This window comes from Pongo pygmaeus, chromosome 1, assembly GCF_028885625.2.
Source record: "Pongo pygmaeus isolate AG05252 chromosome 1, NHGRI_mPonPyg2-v2.0_pri, whole genome shotgun sequence".
NCBI lineage: Eukaryota > Metazoa > Chordata > Mammalia > Primates > Hominidae > Pongo > Pongo pygmaeus.
The window spans coordinates 163164107-163182196 of record NC_072373.2 but is presented as its reverse complement, the minus strand read 5'-3'; the positions used below and the strand labels follow the sequence as shown (position 1 = coordinate 163182196).

The following is an 18090-nucleotide window of genomic DNA, read 5'->3' as shown; positions in this document are numbered from 1 at the left end:
TTTTTACATAAGATGCTAGTAAATGTATTATGATAAGTAACCTGATTGTGATGTTATGTTGTAATACATATCTTGGGGGACTTTTGTTAACCATGAACCTAAATAAAACATGAAATTAAATAAACCATGTAGATGAAGATAAAACTGATAATCCTTTTAATATTTTTTAAATTATAAAATGTAGCAATATGCAACAAAAATTTGTTATTAATTATGGCTGTAAGTCTGTATTTCTCCATATTTCTTTATATATATATATATCATATATATATATAAAATACAAAAATTAATACTTAAGAGACTCTCTAAAGTGACTTTCCCTTGCTAATTCTCTGGTTTAATTTATCTCTATAGTTCCCTATATAAAAACTACTGAATGATGTCCAAGGCACACTCAATGCTCAGAGCTAGTCACTCCTCAGCATGCCCATGAACTTCTGCTCAAGTGATTATCAAGAGTCAATAGTGTTGGTTCCAAACCTGTTTGTGGTAGTTGCTATTGCAATTATGTAATTTGATTAACCACCATAGATAGCATGCACAAAAAAAGGTCTTGGTTACACATTAAAAGATTAACAAATTGATATATATTTTTATTTGATAAATTTGAATGTTTAAGTTATACATGTATGTTTTTTATGATGCTCTGTCTTAACTGACTTTATAAGTGCTAGTCCTTACCATGTTCAATAATCTCTACTGTATTGAAATATCTCCAACAAAGAATATATTGTCTTCTCTACTGTCTCCATATATAAAGTTTTACACAATATCAGAGATGAAATCACTTTAACATTTTATCATTTTGAATCTTAAAATTCACTTTAATTTTGATTTGTAGGAGCATATATAAAATTATTAGGACTAATTTGAATTTCTATTAAGTAATTACAGAGTATACAAATTACACCTACCTCAGTTGTATCCTTAAGATAAAGATAGGGTCTAATAGATCTTGATTTTAGATGTTCTTCTACTGGCTCTAAAGAAACAAACATAAGTATTTCCATGCTATTAAGTTACTTCTAATTAAACTCAATCAACCATTTTCTCCACTGCAGTAAACTTTTAAGAAATGTAAATGAATAATTTTATTTACTTACATATGCATTGCTTGTACATGGTTAGAGCTAAATCTATTGTAGAATAATTTGCCCTAAAAGTGAATTTCTATTAACAGACTATAACTTTCAATTATTTACTATTATACGATAAAGCTATATTGTCCTGGAAAATGATGGATTTCTAAATAAAATAGAATCATGTGTGTTATTCAAAAAATATTTTGGCTAATTCCTTTGAAAAGAGAAATAGAAATAGTCCCTTCTACCTGCATTTCTCTCATATTCAGTTATGAGTTTTATTAATCTGAATTATCATCCAATGGATATTCTTAAAGTAAGTATGGTGCAGGGGTCAGGCATACAGACTTTGGACTTAGATAGCCTGGGTCCAAATTGCACCTTTTTGTGTGAGTTGCATAGCCATAGCCATAGGAAAGTTACTTAACATCTGTGAGTCTTACTTTCCTCATTTGTTAACTGGAAACAATAGCACTTATAGAAATACTTTCAGAGTTAAATGAAATAATAGATCTAACAAATTTAATATGGAGTCTGGTAGTCATTCAATCAATAGTTATTTGTTGAGCAACTACTATATACCAGACACTGATGGACTCTGGAATTGTGACTCCTGTCCAATGATGCATACATTTTAGTGGGTAATATGGAAAATAAATAAACAAAAAAACAAGACATTGGACTTGTGCAGAGTCTTTCACCTATAACCCCAGCATTTTGGGAGGCCAGGACAGGTGGATCACTGGAGCCCAGGAGTTTGAGACTAGCCTGGGCAACATGGTGAAACCCTGTCTCGAAAAAAAAAGTACAAAAATTAGCTGAGTGTGGTGGTGTGCCTGTAGTCTCAGCTACTCAAGAGGCTGAGGTGGAGGGATTACTGAGCCCAGAGAGGTCGAAGCTGCATTGAGCCGTGACCATACCACTGCATTGAGCCGTGACCATACCACTGCATTCCAGCCTGGGCAACAGAGTGAGACCGTGTCAGAAAAAGAAAACCACCAAAAACCAAAAAACCAAGGGGTGAATAATTGAAATTGATTCTGTAACAGAAATAAACACACTTTGGTGAGGGAGAACCATAAAAGAGGTATATTTGTTGATAGGGTAGTCAGAGGAGGCCTCTCTGAACAGATGACATTAACCAAAATATGCAAATGAGCTATAAGCTGCATGAATAGAGTATCAGTGTGTCTAAGCAGAGGGGAAAATATATATTCCTTTCAGGCAATCTGGCAGTTGTACTGAAAAGAGGCTAATGAATTTGCAATTTGTTTATTTATTTTGAGATAGAATCTTGCTCTGTCGCCCAGGCTGGAGTGCAGTGGCACCATCTCAGTTCACTGCAACCTCCACCTCCTGGGTTCAGGTGATTCTCATGCCTCAGCCTCCCAAGTAGCTGGGATTACAAATCTGCACCACTACACCTGGCTAATTTTTGTATTTTTAGTAGAGATGGGGTTTTATCATGTTGGCCAGGCTGGTCTCAAACTCCTGACCTCAAGTGATCTGCCTACCTTGACCTCCCAAAGATCTGGGATTACAGGTGTGAACCACCCTGCCTGGTTGAAGATGCAATTTAAATGAAGGCCAGGGAGGTAGGGAATGAGGCTGAATACACACACAAAGGTCACAATATACAGGTCTTTGTTTCTTTTCTTTCTGTTTTTTTTTTTTTAGATGGAGTTTCACTCTTGTTGCCCAGGCTAGAGTGCAATGGTGCAATCTCAGCTCACCGCAACCTCTGCCTCCTGGGTTCAAGGGATTCTCCTGCCTCAGCCTCTCAAGTAGCTGGGATGACAGGTGTGTACTACCATGCCCAGCTAATTTTGTATTTTTAGTACAGACAGGGTTTCACCATGTTGATCAGGCTGGTCTCAAACTCTTGACCTCAAGTGATCCACTTGCCTTGGCCTCTCAATGTGCTGGGATTACAGCCATGAGCCACTGTGCCCGGCCAGGTCTTTGTAAGAAGTACAAGTTTCATACTAAGTGCAGTGAGAATCCACTGAAGAGGCTTTAATCAGGATCAGCCTACTTTTAAAAGATCACTATATGATTTAAGGAAAAAAAGTGGATTAGAGATTTTTGCTACCCTTATGGAAGGCCAGGTAGTTAGTACCAGCCCTCCTGCTGAAAACATCTTAAAAGGCTAGATGTAATATTTTTTAAAGTCTAAAGAGAATCATCGACTTAAAAGATGATAAGGGACCCCTGGTCTTAAATCTAGGAGAAGATAAGAACTCAGATAGGGAAGCCCAACATGCCAAGCCACGTTTTCCCTGAGAGTATTTGTGATGTGAAAGTAAGATCAAGTTTTGGAAGCTTCATGGCTTGAGATAGAAAAAAACAAAACGCTGACCAAAGGTCCAAAGTTTTGATATTTAAATGTTCTCCATTTCCTTTCCCCTACACACACAAAAAACCCACACCTATTCATTTTACCTGGGATCCAAAAGTGTTACAACCTTAGGGTGAACTAGAATAGTTAAGCTTGCCACCTGGATGTTTTACGGAAAGTGAAGCCTTGAATGTTTTGATATGTTCTGACAAGTACTGCCTCCAGATACCTGGCATAAACAGTAAAAAAAAAAAAAAAAAAAAAAAAAAAAATCTTTTCTGGAGTAACGTATCATCACCCTAGTTCTCAAATTGTTCCTATAAATAATTTTCCAAGTAGTGTCCAGCACACATTCAAAGATAATAAGACACATAAGGAAATATGACATTATGAAAGTGAATAATGAGAAATAAAATAACAATGTGTATAACAAATCCTTTGAGAAATCAGGTTATGAAGCATAATAGAGAAATTAAGCAATATGGGGTGATGTGAAGTCAAGAAACCTCAGTTAAGAAGGTTGATGAGAATTATGCAATTGAATGATTGATTGTTTGATAATGGAGAGAAAGAGAAAAACAAAGGCAACAGGAAACGCTCAAATTCTCTGAGAACTGATAATGCTGATTCCTAGCTCACAGATTCCTAAAATTTCTTTTTTATTTTGAGATGGAGTCTCGCTCTTGTCACCCAGGCTGGAGTGCAGTGGCACGATCTCAGCCACTGCAGCCTCTGCCTCCTGGGTTCAAGCAATTCTTCTGCCTAGTCTCCTGAGTAGCTGGGATTACAGGCACGTGCCACCACGCCCGGCTAATTTTTGTACTTTTAATAGAGATGGTGTTTTGTCATGTTGGCCAGGCTGGTCTCGAACTCCTGACCTCAGGGGATCCACCTGCCTCGGCCTCCCAAAGTGCAGGGATTACAGGCGTGAGCCACCGCGCCCACCCAGCCAGATTCCTAAAATTTCTAACTTGAAAGTAAGTTTCTATTAAGCAAGCTGTTCATATTTGACTTTTAAAAAACAATAACAAGGAAATTCTCAGCATTGAGCTGAAAGGAAACTCAGAGATTTTCTTTCTAGAAGAAAAAAACACATAACACTATAAACATAAAAATATATTCCTATTTTGTGAATTGTATAAATTGTCCATTCTGATATTTAGCATCTCTTCTTCTTAGTAAGTTCTTTTTTATAGTTCATGGAAATGCTTTTGACAGAGATCAAATTATCAATAACTTTTAAGACACACATCAGTAAATAATAAAATAAATAAAGCACCCATTAATAAATCAAAGAAGTATATATGTTACACAAAGCATTACCTGTTGACTCACTTTCTTTATTTTTTACATTTGTTTGAACAAAGAATGGTCTTATATTTGACTTTTCAAAATTACTCTTTCTAGGTTCAGGCTCACATTTGAAAGAGACATGCCTGGAAGAAATAAAAATTAATTTAAATTAAAATAATGAGAAAAATTACAAAATAAATCTAAAAAATAAATTTGGAGAAATGTGAAGTCCTAGTTACACAGACGGGATGTTATGTTAATGTTGTCATAGTACAAAGTGTGAAACATTGGACTGATTAAATAGGAGCTGAAAACATTAGTTTTAGTCATTTAAAGTGTAGGGGGACAGAAAACTATTTGCTGTTGTGATAGGATTGAGGGCACTCCAAGAAACTATTATTCACAAGCTGATTAACCCTTTCAGAAAAATATGCTGGAAATTACTTCAATGAGACATTGAGGACATTACTGGATCTGAATCAAAGTGGTGGGACATAGAGTTAGGGAATTCAGATACTAGAAAGGATCACAGCATTTATTTATTGTAAAGACAAATTATCCTCCTCTAAATTTGTTAACTGGCTAGTGATGGTATATTAGAAAATTAATAGTATTACATGATTGATGCTCTTTCTGACCTCGAAATGCTAGAACAACCCATGACTCAGCCCTCAGACCTCAGATACTCACCCTTAGTTGGTATAAGCTGGTCCCACACTGTAACTGTTGTCTATAGGCCAATGTCCCAGATTTATAGTCCAGACTCTAACCTCTTCTCTGAACTTCAGATTTATATATCCAACTGCCCACATGACTCCTGCACTTAGCTTAATTATAAGTATCTCGAACTTAACATACTCAAAACCAAATTATTGATTCCACCACCCCCTTCCTGATCTTCTCCTCACCCATCTCCATTCAACCAGAGGCTTAGGCCAAAAAGTTTGCAGACGTCTTTTCTTTCTTTCTCTCTTTTTCCACTCCCAACCTATTAGCAAATACTGTGTCTTTCTTTGAAATAGATTCCAAATCCAAACACCTCTTTTCTCATTGCCCCCATCCAAATCCAAGACCCCTTTATTTTTCATCTGAACCCCTTCCATATGTCTCTAGCCTTCTGTTTGCTCTCCCTGATATTACACTTGTCCTCAACATTCTCTTCGCAATACATCCATAGCAACACTTGTAAAATACAAATGTGACTATCATTTCCTTCAACTGTTTCCTATCAGACTTGATTAAAATTCAAAATGCTCCCTAACAGACAGAAACTTTTCCCCCGTTCTCATTTCTAAGTAGCAGAATTTCCACTGAATGCCACTCCAGGCCTCTGTCTGCATACCCCTTCACCTCTCAGCTCCACATGAACGCTGAGCAAATTTTCTAGCTGTTTGGTTCAGGGAAAGGAATTTAGGCTCCACTTAAGGACCTTGCTCTTTCCTCTGCCTGTAGTATTCTCCCCACAAGGGGTTGACGTGGCCTACTCTTTCATTTCAGTCTCCACTCACATTTCCACCTCTTCAGAAAGATCTTCCAAGCCCACCTCACTTCCCCCATCTAAAATAGTAATCCCTGTTGATTTTAATTCCCTTAATTTACTATATTTTCCTTTATAGCAGTCATCACTGGTAAATTTATATTATATATTCATTTGTTTATTTAGTTTATTATTTCTCTCCCCATCTTATCCTAGATTGTAAACTCTGAGGGCACACTATTTATGTGTTTTATTCACTGTGGTATTTTAGCACCTATAGCATGACTGGTACATAGTACATGTTTAATATTCATTGAATGCCTAATAGGCCGGGCACGTTGGCTAATGCCTGTAATCCCAACGCTGTGAGAGGCTGAGGGGTGTGGATTACCTGAGGTCAGTAGTTCTAGCTCAAGACCAGCCTGGCCAACATGGCGAAACCCCATCTCTAGTAAAAATACAAAAATTAGCTGGGTGTGGTGGCATGTGCCTGTAGTCCCAGCTACTGGGGAGGCTGAGGCAGGAGAATTGCTTGAATCCAGGAGGCAGAGGTTGCAGTGAGCTGAGATCGTGCCACTGCACTCCAGCCTGGGTGACAGAGAGAGATTCTGTCTCAAAAGAAAAAAAAATTATTGAATGCATAAGATTTTTGGTAAATTTTTATTTAACTTTCTTATCATCTTATACTTTTTAATGGGTTTTCAGTTTGTTCTCTCTTTTAATAAATAATTATGTAATCTCCATAAAATAATGTATCTGTTCCTTTCAAAAAATGTATCTTATGTTCTTATTTAATATCATTGGGGAGGACTTCTAGAAGAGTGTAGTATACTAGTGAGAATGGGCATTGGTCTGTTTCTAACTTGAATGAGTCAAGGGTTTCTAAGGATGATGCTGGCTATATAGTCTTGTTAAGGAGGTAATATTTTATCCTTATCTTAAAAATACTTATGTTGCTAAAGTATGTTTTTCAAATTCATTTGCAGAATATATAAAGATATTCAGATGTGAATTTCCTTGTGGTGAACCAAAGAGCATAGGCTTTGAAGTTAGACCTTACTTTGCATCTTGACTCTATGTGAACTTCCATAGAATATTGAATACTCTGAATCTCAGTCCTTCATGTGTCAAATAAGGTTAATAGTTACCTCAAAGGATTGTTGTAAGAATTATGTAAAATAAAGTTTAGAAAGTGATCAACAAAATGTCATAAAAATAAATGAGGATACTCTTTCTTATTCCTGAAATTTACTCCACTTAGTCATAGTGGAGTAATATTTATTTAATATAGTGTTGGATTTCATTTTGTTAAAATAAGTTGTTGAGTGGCAATTATTCCGTTGCCTTAAAATTGGTGACCAGGTGACTTTTTACTCCACAGCTGAGTAAAAAGGAGCAATACATACTCTGTATTCTACAAAGATCCACCAATACTTGGAGCAAGAGATTCTTTTAGGCCTTCAAATAAAAGAAAACTGGTGAGGGAAAAAAGAAAAATATCAGAATGTGAGTCATTGACCTGTTAGGGTCTGCTGTGGCTTTTTCCTTTTTTCTCAATGTGGGAGGGGCAGGGATGCTTCCTCCACAAAACTGATGAGGGAATTCCCAAAGAATCACTCATAGAGACTGGCATCTTATTCCTCTGTTGCACATCTGTTAGACACCACACTTGCTGATTTGCCCTATGTCAAATTTGGAGTGAGTGGAATAAGCAAGTAAAGTAGACACCCTGCACCACACTGTTTGGCATGGCCAGGATACTTGAGTTTCTGGGGAAATGCTAGGGACTGAATGTTTGTATCCCCCTCAAATTCAAACGCTGAAGCTTAAATCTCTAATGCTATGGTATTTGCAAGTGAGAGCTTTGGGAGGTAATTCGGTTATGAGGGTATAGCCTCATGAAAAGGATTTGTGTTCTTCTAAGAAGAGTTGGTCTAACTCCTTCTCCCCCCTCTCTCTATTTGCCTTTCTATCTCCTCATGACGTGAAGATACAAAGAAACAGCTGTCTGCAAACCAGGAAGAATACCCTCATGAGACACCCAATCAGCTGGAACTTTGATCTTGGACTTCCTGGCCTCAAGAACTGTGAGAAACAAATTTCTGTTGTTTAATCCACCCAGGCTATGGTGTGCTGTTGTAGCAGCCCATACTAAGACAGAAATTAGTAATGAGCAGTGGGGTGCTGCTGTAGCAAATACTTGAAAATGTGGCAGTGGCTTTGGAATTTGTTAATGGGTAGAGGCTGGAAGAGTTTGGAAGTGCATGCTAGAAAATGCTGACATTGCCATGAAGGAGATATTAAAGATGACTTTGGTGAGGGCTCAAAAAGAAAAGAGAAAAGCTTCCATTTTCTTAGAGAATCCATAAATAATTATGAATAAAATGTTGGTAGAAATATGGATGGTAAGGGCCATTCTGATGAGATCTCAGATGGAAGTAAATAACATGTTATTGGAAACTGGAGGAAAGGTGGTGCTTGTTATAAAATGGCAAAGAACTTGGCTTAATTGTGTTTGTGTTTTAGTATTTTGTGGAGTGTAGAACTTGCAGGCAATGAAATTGGATAGTTAGCTGAGGTTGGTTCTAAGCAAAGTGTTGAGGAGTGATTTGGTTCCTACTGATGTTTATAGTAAAATGCAAGAGGAAAGAAATGAATTGAAGATGAAATTGTTAAGGAAAAAGGAACCAGAAGTTAAAGATTTGAAAAATTTTCAGCCTGCCCATACAACAAAAAAATGAAAAAGTATGCTTGGGAGAGAACACTAAAGGTATAGTAAGTTGACTGTTTGATAGGTAGGTCAGTGTGGATGTGTACCAAGGACCAAATCAGCCATCTCAACAGAAGCCAGCAATAGAGATGGGATTATACCAGCAGAAACACTGCCAGCTGGCACTAAGGGAAACAGAGAAAGTGGGACAAAATGAAAGAAAACTGTTGAACTTCTTAGATTCTACAGGACCAGATCATAGAGCTACTGTATGCAGCTGTTCAGCTATAACTGTGCACTATTTTTCAAGACAAGGGAAGAAGGACCTCAAAAGCAATTCAAAGATGATCAGGGATGCCACTCCCACAACAGGCCCAGAGGGCATGTGCTCAGGGGACAGGGCTGCCTCCACTTCTATTTCAAAGGGTAAGACCCCTGCCCAGTGGAGCCATGGGTGTGCAACTCCCACCAGGCAGAGCTTCAGAGGTGAGAACACTGCCTGAGTGCGTTCTGGAGGCAGGACCACTAGTCTAGTGAATCTAGAAGGCAGAGCTTTGAACCAAAGAGGATTATTCTCAAACCTTAGGATCTCATAGAGTTTGCTTGCATGGTTTTAGTATTACTTAGGACCTGTCATTTCTCCCTTCTTAATTATCTCTCCCTTTTGGAATGAGAATGTCTATCCTACACCTATCCCATCAATGTAGCTTGGAAACAAACAACTTGTTTGCCTTCACGGGTTCACAACTGGAGAGAAATTCTGTCTCAGGATACTCTTACCTCAAGTTTCATCCATATCTGATTTAGATGATATTTAGATGAGAGTTTGGACTTTAGAGTTGATGCTGAACCAGTTAAGACTTTTGGATCTATTGGGATGGGATGAATGTATTTTCCATGTGAGAAAGATGTAAATTTGGGGGGGACAGGGGTGGAATTCTACAGACTGAATATTTGCATCCCCCCTTCAAATTCATATATTGAAGTCTAAATCCCCAAAGTTATGGTTTTGGGAGGTACAGCCTTTAAGAGGCAATTAGGTCATGAGGGTGTAGCCTCATGATTGGGATTAGTGCCCTTATAAGACATGAGAGAGGTGCTATCTGTCTCTTTCTCTCTGCCATATGAAGATACAAGAAGAAGACAGCTGCCTGCAAAGCAGGAAGAGTGTCTTCACCAGACACTTATCTTGGACTTCCTAGCCTTTAGAACTATGACAAATAAATTTCTGTTATTTAAACCACCCAGGGTATGGTATTCTTTATAGCAGCTTGAACTGACTAATATAGGGGATCAAATGGATACTGAGGTAGTAATTGTGTTTGGGTCAATTTGCTGATACTCTACCCAGATTGCTGACTGCAAGCCTGGGGATCCTTCACAGAAGACATTGTGGAGTATATTGGAGAGTATGGGAGTTGATGGAGAATTTGAAGAGTTGTAGCTGCACTCCTTGGTTGGAGAATGTGTTCCTCTGAGGATCTCTCATATGTGCTCTTTATGACTAAAGTTGGCCAGAAAATGATTGGTGACTAAGGGAAAAGTTGGAAACAGTGTCCAGAAAGAAATAAGAAATTTTGTCTTCTTCTCTCTCCCTCCTCCTTTACTCCCATACAGGAGGATGTGCTGGTAAATTTTTAATAACCTTGCCTTTGGGTGTAGTTTTAATGTGGAATTTTACTCATTCATCAATGGTGTAAGCTACTTCTTTGCTGAACCAAATAATAGTTTTTGAATATTTCCTTATTTTTCATGCTATTCAAAGCATAATGGCTATAGGTAAGGCATACTTTTTTTGGTAAGACTTACTTTTAAGTTTAATGTTCATCATTAACATTTTCTTCCTCACTTTCTTAAATCTAGACAGACAATGACTCAAGCCTTGATTTGTAGTGTTTGCCAATTGCTGTGGTGTAAATACTTCTGTTGTCAATTTCTACCAATGTGATATAATTAAATGTGAAATTTGGAAGAGATGTGTAGTAGCATACTGTTATACAAATTTCTACCATATGGATATAGTAGATGTAAATAACTTCAAAACCATGGATAATAGTAAAATGTACAATAATTAGGAAGTGATGAGTTTTGAGTATTATCTTTATTTTTAGTATGCCATTGAATTTTAAGTTTACATAATTTAATTATTAGTGGTGAGTGTTTAATAAACATCTCACAAAATTGCTGAAAATTCAAGAAGCAGCTCTAATGAATTGGTAGGAGCTGGCTTTAGCACACCACTGTACCCATATAAGAGAAAAAAGAAATTAGAAGAAGAGTGAGGAGGAGTTGTGCTAGAAGAAGGCCATATCAACCTCCTACTCTCAGTTGAGGGAACAGGAATAATCAAATTGCTGGCCATACTCCTCTCCATTTCAGCTCCCGGTGTCATCAGACTGGCTTGTATAGGGACGGGAAAGCCATGACGAGGGGTGAAATCAAAATGCTAAGTTGGACAGACTTTTACTAACCAAAGTGATCAGGATGAAATTAGAGAAATATAAAACTGCTTTATTATTATTACTATTTTTGAGATGGAGTTTCACTCTTGGTGCCCAGGCTGGAGTGCAATGGTGCAATCTCAGCTCACTGCAACCTCCACCTCCAGGGTTTAAGCTATTCTCCTGCCAGCCTCCTGAGCAGCTGGGATTACAGGAGCCTGCCACCATGCCTGGCTAACTTTTGTATTTTTAGTAGAGATGGGGTTTCACCATGTTGGCCAGGCTGGTCTTGAACTCCTGACCTCAGGTGATCAGGCCATCTCGGCCTCCCAAAGTGCTGGGATTACAGGTGTGAGCCACCATGCCTGGCCTGCTTTAAGTTTTTATGTCCCTGAATCAAGAATAAGCAATGAAATAGTTAAAACCAACATTTTATTTTATATTTCTTTAAAAATCTATATTTGCTTTCTATTCCTGTGGTCAGACTTAAGGATCAAATCTACCTTTGCAAAAAAGATCTGAGAACTGTTCCACCTTTGTCTATGTTCCAAAACTATTTAAATAGTTCTTTGAAACTACAAAGAAACTCACCCTTGACACAGCTTCAAAGTGGTACTTTTGTAAAAGAATTCTTTGACTGCTTCCTCAAATTTTTCTACAGCTATTGATCTATTTATGTTTTCTTTTTTGTTGAGATTTTTCCCTTTCATATTTTCCCAAAAGTTCATCCATTACTGCACCCATGTGTCAAAGCAATGTAGTTACACAAAGCATTCATTGTAATTATTTTAATGTCTTCCATATCCATGGCTATAGCTTCTTCTTCATTACCAATATTGTGCCTTTATGTTGCCATTGTTTTCTCTTCAATTTTGCAAACTGTGGTCATTTTAACATTCTTTTGGGAGGTGTTAAACATACTAAGTTTCCCAAGTACTCTTAAAAGTTCAGTGTGCTAGGCCGGGTGCAGTGGCTCACACCTGTAATTCCAGCACTTTGGCAGGCCAAGGCGGGTGGATCACCTGAGATCAGGAGTTCGAGACCAGCCTGGCCAACATGGTGAAACCTCATCTCTACTAAAACTACAAAACATTAGCTGGGTGTGGTGGCACATGCCTGTAGTCCCAGCTACTCAGGAGGCTGAGGCAAGAGAATCGCTTGAACCCGGGAGAGGGAGGTTGCAGTGAGCCGAGATCATACCACTGCACTCCAGCCTGGGCAACAACAGAGCAAGACTCTATCTCAAAAAAAAAAAAAAAGTTCAGTGCGCTTATGAGAGGAAAGCCAAAGTTTGGTGAACATACTGGGAGATTGACAGCTTTTCTTTTTTTTAGTCCTCCAACAAATGCATACTTAACATGGTTTATAAGCAATGTATTGAATTAAAAACTATTATACATTTGATTTATAAGATTAATTATACACAAATCCTGTCCTCAACTGATCTTGACTTTCTTTTCTAGTTTATATAGTCTCTTGTCATATTTTTTAAAGTTTCCATTTTATTATATAGATTAAGGTTTTTTATTTGGCTGAGGTATAACTAAATTATAAATTCTGCTATCTAGAAGCAGATAGAATTGTAAGATCGATAAAATGGATATAAAGTTTCCTTCTAGGCTGACAGGGACCTGGATAAGGGTGTTCTATAACTCACTGAGGACTGAGCTACAATTACTTTTACCACAGTTTTTAAGGAGGATCCAAGTATCAGTTATTCTACTCCTAAGCTTCCCTAGAAGTAGGTGTTAAAAACCACTAAGAGTCTGAGATTTGACCCTACTTACGAGCTAACAAGTTTGCCTGCCAGTTTCATCAATGCTGGCAGAAGATACGAGACTCTTGGATCAGAGACAAAGGACTATTAATTACTCAACAATAAGAGTAGCCATACTGACCAGGCATGGTGGCTTATGCCTGTAATCCCAGCACTTTGGTAGGCTAAAGAGAGTGTACCACTTAAGGACAGGAGTTCAAGATCAGCCTGGCCAACATGGTGAAACCCCATCTCTATGAAAAATACAAACAATTATCCAGGCGCAGGGGTAAACACCTGTAATCCCAGCTACTCAGGAGATTGAGGCAGGATAATCTCTTGAACCCAGGAAAGGGAGGTTGCAGTGAGCCGAGATTACACCACTGCACTCCAGCCTGGGTGACAGAGCAGGACTCTGTCTCAAAAAAAAAAAAAGAAAAGAAAAAAAGGAGCAGCCAGATTATCATCTTCTGCACCAGTTCTCTGCGCTAGGAATAAAAATTTTGCTCCTAAAACCAAGCATCGTATGTTCTCACTGATATGTGGAAGCTAAGCTATGAGGACGCAAAGGCATGAGAATGATGCAATGGACTTCGGGGACTTGTGGGAAAGGGTGGGAAGGGGATGAGGGATAAAAGACTGCAAATAGGGTGCAGTGTATACTGCTCAAGTGATGGGTGCACTAAAATCTCAGAAATAACCACTGAAGAACTTACTCTTGTAACCAAATACCACCTGTACCCCAATAACCTATGGGAAAAAAAAATGTTCCTAGCTCTAGGTTCTCATAGAAAATGAGAAATAGAATTTGGAATTATAAATTTGGTGGGCTCACCAGTATAACATCATAAATTTGTTTTTTGTAAATTTTAATGGTTTGTCCTTTTGCATTAAAAAAATTCATCCCCTCTTCCCTCTGCTCGTTTTTGTTCTTACATTTAAAAAAAAAATCCCTGTGAAATTATACCCTGTCTTAGTTGAACTAAGAGAAATATACATAAAGGCCTTGATTTTGAGTTGCATAAGCTAGAATTATAGGAAGGTGACTGCTTATCACTGGGACGGGTCATTGAAATGGCACTTTCATGCAAAGGGAAGAAACCCACGGGAAGGGTAAAGCTCAGATGGAAGCATGGGGTTGCTCTGAAATCTCCCCCTTCCCAACTAGAAATTGCTTATGGATTACTTCGCTGGAAATTCTTTGGAATGTTTTATGTTTTTATAGGAAAGCCGCTTTGAGAAAGAATCCCAGAGCTTTCACTGTGGCACCGCAGAATAATTTTTAAAATATTTTTTCTGTAATAAGATACCCAGCTTGGGATCTTTATTTTATTCATATTCAATTTTAATTTGGGAAAATACTCTTCCATGTAATTTTCTCAGAAAAAAGAAATACATAGGTAGATTACTTTCTAAAACCTTTCATGTCCAAAAAAATCTTTTTTGTTCTCATACATAAATGATGTTTCATACAAACAGAGAATTCCTCAATTGCCATGCTGTTCAAAAGTTGAAAATAATTTACTGTTTTCTAGCCTCGGAGGTGCAGAGAGATCTATAAAACTGAATTTATTTCTTTTCCTTTGTAATTAACTTGTTTTTCGGAATTAAGTAATTTTACCTTAAGTTTAGCACTTGGTGACCCTTTTGATCTGAAACTTCAAGTCTATCTTCAAACTATGGGCATTTTTTTTCTAATATTACTTTATTTCCTAACCATCTGTTTCTCTCTCCTCTAATTTATGTATTAAGTACATACTTACATATTGAGTATCCCAAAACCATACTAAATGTTTCTTTTCAATATGACTTCCTTTTTTTTTTGTATTTTTGCTGGATTGTGCTTCTATTTGGTCTTCTACGTTATTGACCCAGTTTTCACCAATATTCTATTTTTTTTTTAAGTTTTCTTTTTTTTTTTTTGAGACAGGGTCTTACTCTGTCACCCAGGCTGGGGTGCAGTGGTGTAATCATAGCTCACTGCAGCCTTTAAGTGCTGGGCTCAAGCAGTCCTCCTGACTCAGCCTCCCAAGTAGCTGGGATTACAGGTGTGAGCCACCATACTCAGCTTGTATTCTATTTTTAATTTTTCTTTGTAGTTTTTGATTCAGAAATGCTTATTTTTAATGTCCTTTTTCTTCCCCTGATTATTTCTATCCTTAAGAGACATATTGTCTAAAGTTTTCTTCTGTTCTTTCCATGAAGTCAGACTCATTAGGAGCCACCTGTTCTGATTGTTTGGCTTCATCTCCCTCCTTCAAATAAGAGTCCCCTTCAATGATCCGTGATTTCTCTTTGACTGCTCTTTATGGCAAGTGTAGATTCCTTCCACATCTCAGAAACTCATGCTATTTCAGTCTCAGGTAATATCAGACAGTGACAGAGATGATCCATTTGCAGTGAATGAGTGGCAAATAGGCTGTCATATTGGGATCTCTTGATTGAGGGAGCGAGAAATAAAGAGGCCTGTAGTAGTGCTTCTTAAACTGCTAGCTGTGTATTAAAATCACATGGAGTGCTTTGAAAAAACATCTGCAGGCTGGGCACGGTGGCTTACGCCTGTAATCCCAGCACTTTGGGAGGCCGAGGCGGGCAGATCACGAGGTCAGGAGATCAAGACCATCCTGGCTAACACGATGAAACCCCGTCTCTACTAAAAATTCAAAAAAATTAGCCGGGCATGGTGGCGGGTGCCTGTGGTCCCAGCTACTCGGGAGGCTGAGGCAGGAGAATGGCGTGAACCCGGGAAGCAGAGCTTGCAGTGAGCCGGGATCATGCCACTGCACTCCAGCCTGGGTGACAGAGAGAGACTCCGTCTCAAAAAAAAAAAAAAAAAGGAAAGAAAAGAAAACACATCTGCACCCAGACCAAAATTCAGCATACTCAAATCCCACAGTCGGCCCTACAGAACCCCTGAATAATAAAATTTGGCCCTCCACATATACGTGGTTTCTTATCCTGCAAATACTGTATTTTTAATTTTTAATGTGTGTTTGGTTGTAGATGCAGAACCTACTGATATGGAAGCCTGAATGTATTTATTGAAAAAAACCCACATATAAATGGAACGAAGTAGTTCAAACCTGTGTTGTTCAAGGGTCAACTATATTACACTAAATAGCAATTTGGGTTCCACTTCTGGAAACAGAAGCTGGTGATTTGGACTAGCTATCCCGCTGAGAACAACTAGAAAAGCTGGACAAAATATCAAAATATTTGAATGTACCCGAGAGCTCCCAAAGCAGTAAGGATTTGAGGGGCCAAGAGCTGTAAGAAGAGTGAAGCTCAGTTAAGAATGGCATTTGGACCTGAATGTTTGCCAATTCCAAATCAGCAGGAGAGATCGAAAAGCCCTGTGTTGCTTTTAGCAAACTTATAGGGCTATGGGAACAAACTGAAATTCAGTGCCCACTGAAGAAAGGTCCTAGAATACCCTTCGGACTTGGGTTGGGACCCCAAAGGTTTATAGTTCGTAACCTATTTAATGGAGAGCAATATATAGACAAGCCCTCAAAAGAATAGAAGTCTAGTTTTGAACGATCTCTACCGAATCTAGGATTGCTGATGCCCCCAGCCTAGTCATTTGCCAGCACAAATTTTCTCTGGAGAAGAAACCATCTAGAGCTTCAAATATCTATACTTTTACAATGGCATTTTCTCATTCTCAATGAAAAATAACCAGTCATGTGAGGAGATAATACAATAAGCTTCTAAACAACAAAAAAAGGTAATAGACAGAGACCCACAGGGGACTACATAAAATAACAATGATTGATATGTCCAGAGAATTAAACAGCAATTTACAACATCTGTTATATTTCTTCATTTTTGCATAAATTAATTGGGTTTTTATATTTTTAAATATAGCAAGTAATTAATATGTTTTGCTATTTTAAAGAGTTGTATTTGGGTTTTTTTTTTTTTTTAGATAGAGTCTTGCTGTGTTGCCCAGGCTAGAGTGCAGTGGTGTGATCATAGCTCACTGTAGCCTCGAACTCCTGGGCTCAAGCAATCCTCCTGCCTCAGTCTCACAAGTAGCTGGAACTATAAGTGCGCACCACCACGCCTGGCTAATTTAAAAAAAAAATTGTGTTCAGTAGAGACAGGATCTTACTATGTTGCCCAAGCTGGTCTCAAACTCCTAGGCTCAAGCAATCCTACCTTCTCACCCTCCCAAAGGGCTGGGATTACAGGTGTGAGCCACAGCCACTCAGCCAAGCGTTCTATTTTATTAAACAAAAATTATACAGGGAGTGTTAAAACTATGAGTGTTACTAGGAACTGTATCTTTTGGTTGAATTCACCAATATCTAAGGAAGTTTGTTTCAGTCTGAGGAATAGTACAAAACTGCTGCATGAGGAAAGCTACTGAGAGACAGGCAGGTAGTAGATAGGAGTGGTCTTAGATGCAGATGCCATAGTTTAGATAGGCTGCTGCTTGGACTTAGCTACATATTCAAGATCATCGTCTCAATTATTTCAAACAAATTTTATTTCCTTTGGCTAGAGTTATACCCTAGTTCTTGTGTAAATTCTTGAACGTTTTATGTACTTTTTTTTTTTCTGGGGTTGGACACATGGTTTTTGCTGGTGTTGGACATACGGATATTGATCAAACCGAATTTACTTGGTCCTTGAATCTTAGAAATATGTGCCTGTTTGTTTTTTATACTTAAGACTCTGGCTTTGCCTCTAGCCCCAAACATCCCAGTCATCCTGGTTACACTTAAAATGAGCATTACTCAGTTATTGATGGGTTATATTGTCAGTAACACAAGATAATGATGCCTGTATAAGTTACTTAGAAAATAATCCTATCAGGCAGGAAAGGGTAGCAACAGTATAATCCTGGGAAATAATGCCATAAAACATTGCATGTTACCTTTAAATGTGTCTAATGAGTCATTAGTCATATACTATACTGCTACACAAAGGCATATATAACGTAAATATAAAATATAAAAATCATAATATGACATACATTTTCCCTTCT

The 18090-nt window shown here is 38.0% G+C and overlaps 1 protein-coding gene across 11 annotated transcripts in view; it reads right to left on the bottom strand.

Moving 5' to 3' along the window:
• Positions 1-18090, bottom strand: part of C1H1orf141 (chromosome 1 C1orf141 homolog) — a 49226-nt gene that overhangs the window by 19570 nt on the left and 11566 nt on the right. For 9 of the 11 annotated variants that reach the window (XM_054483678.1, XM_054483718.1, XM_054483730.1 and 6 more), the window contains 2 exons: positions 4744-4856; positions 915-982 (listed from right to left, as the gene is read on the bottom strand). In XM_054483678.1, coding sequence (XP_054339653.1) covers positions 915-982; positions 4744-4856 — 181 coding nt within the window. The remainder of the gene's footprint in view (positions 1-914; positions 983-4743; positions 4857-18090) is intronic. The other 2 variants (XM_054483728.1, XM_054483726.1) reach the window with 1 other exon arrangement.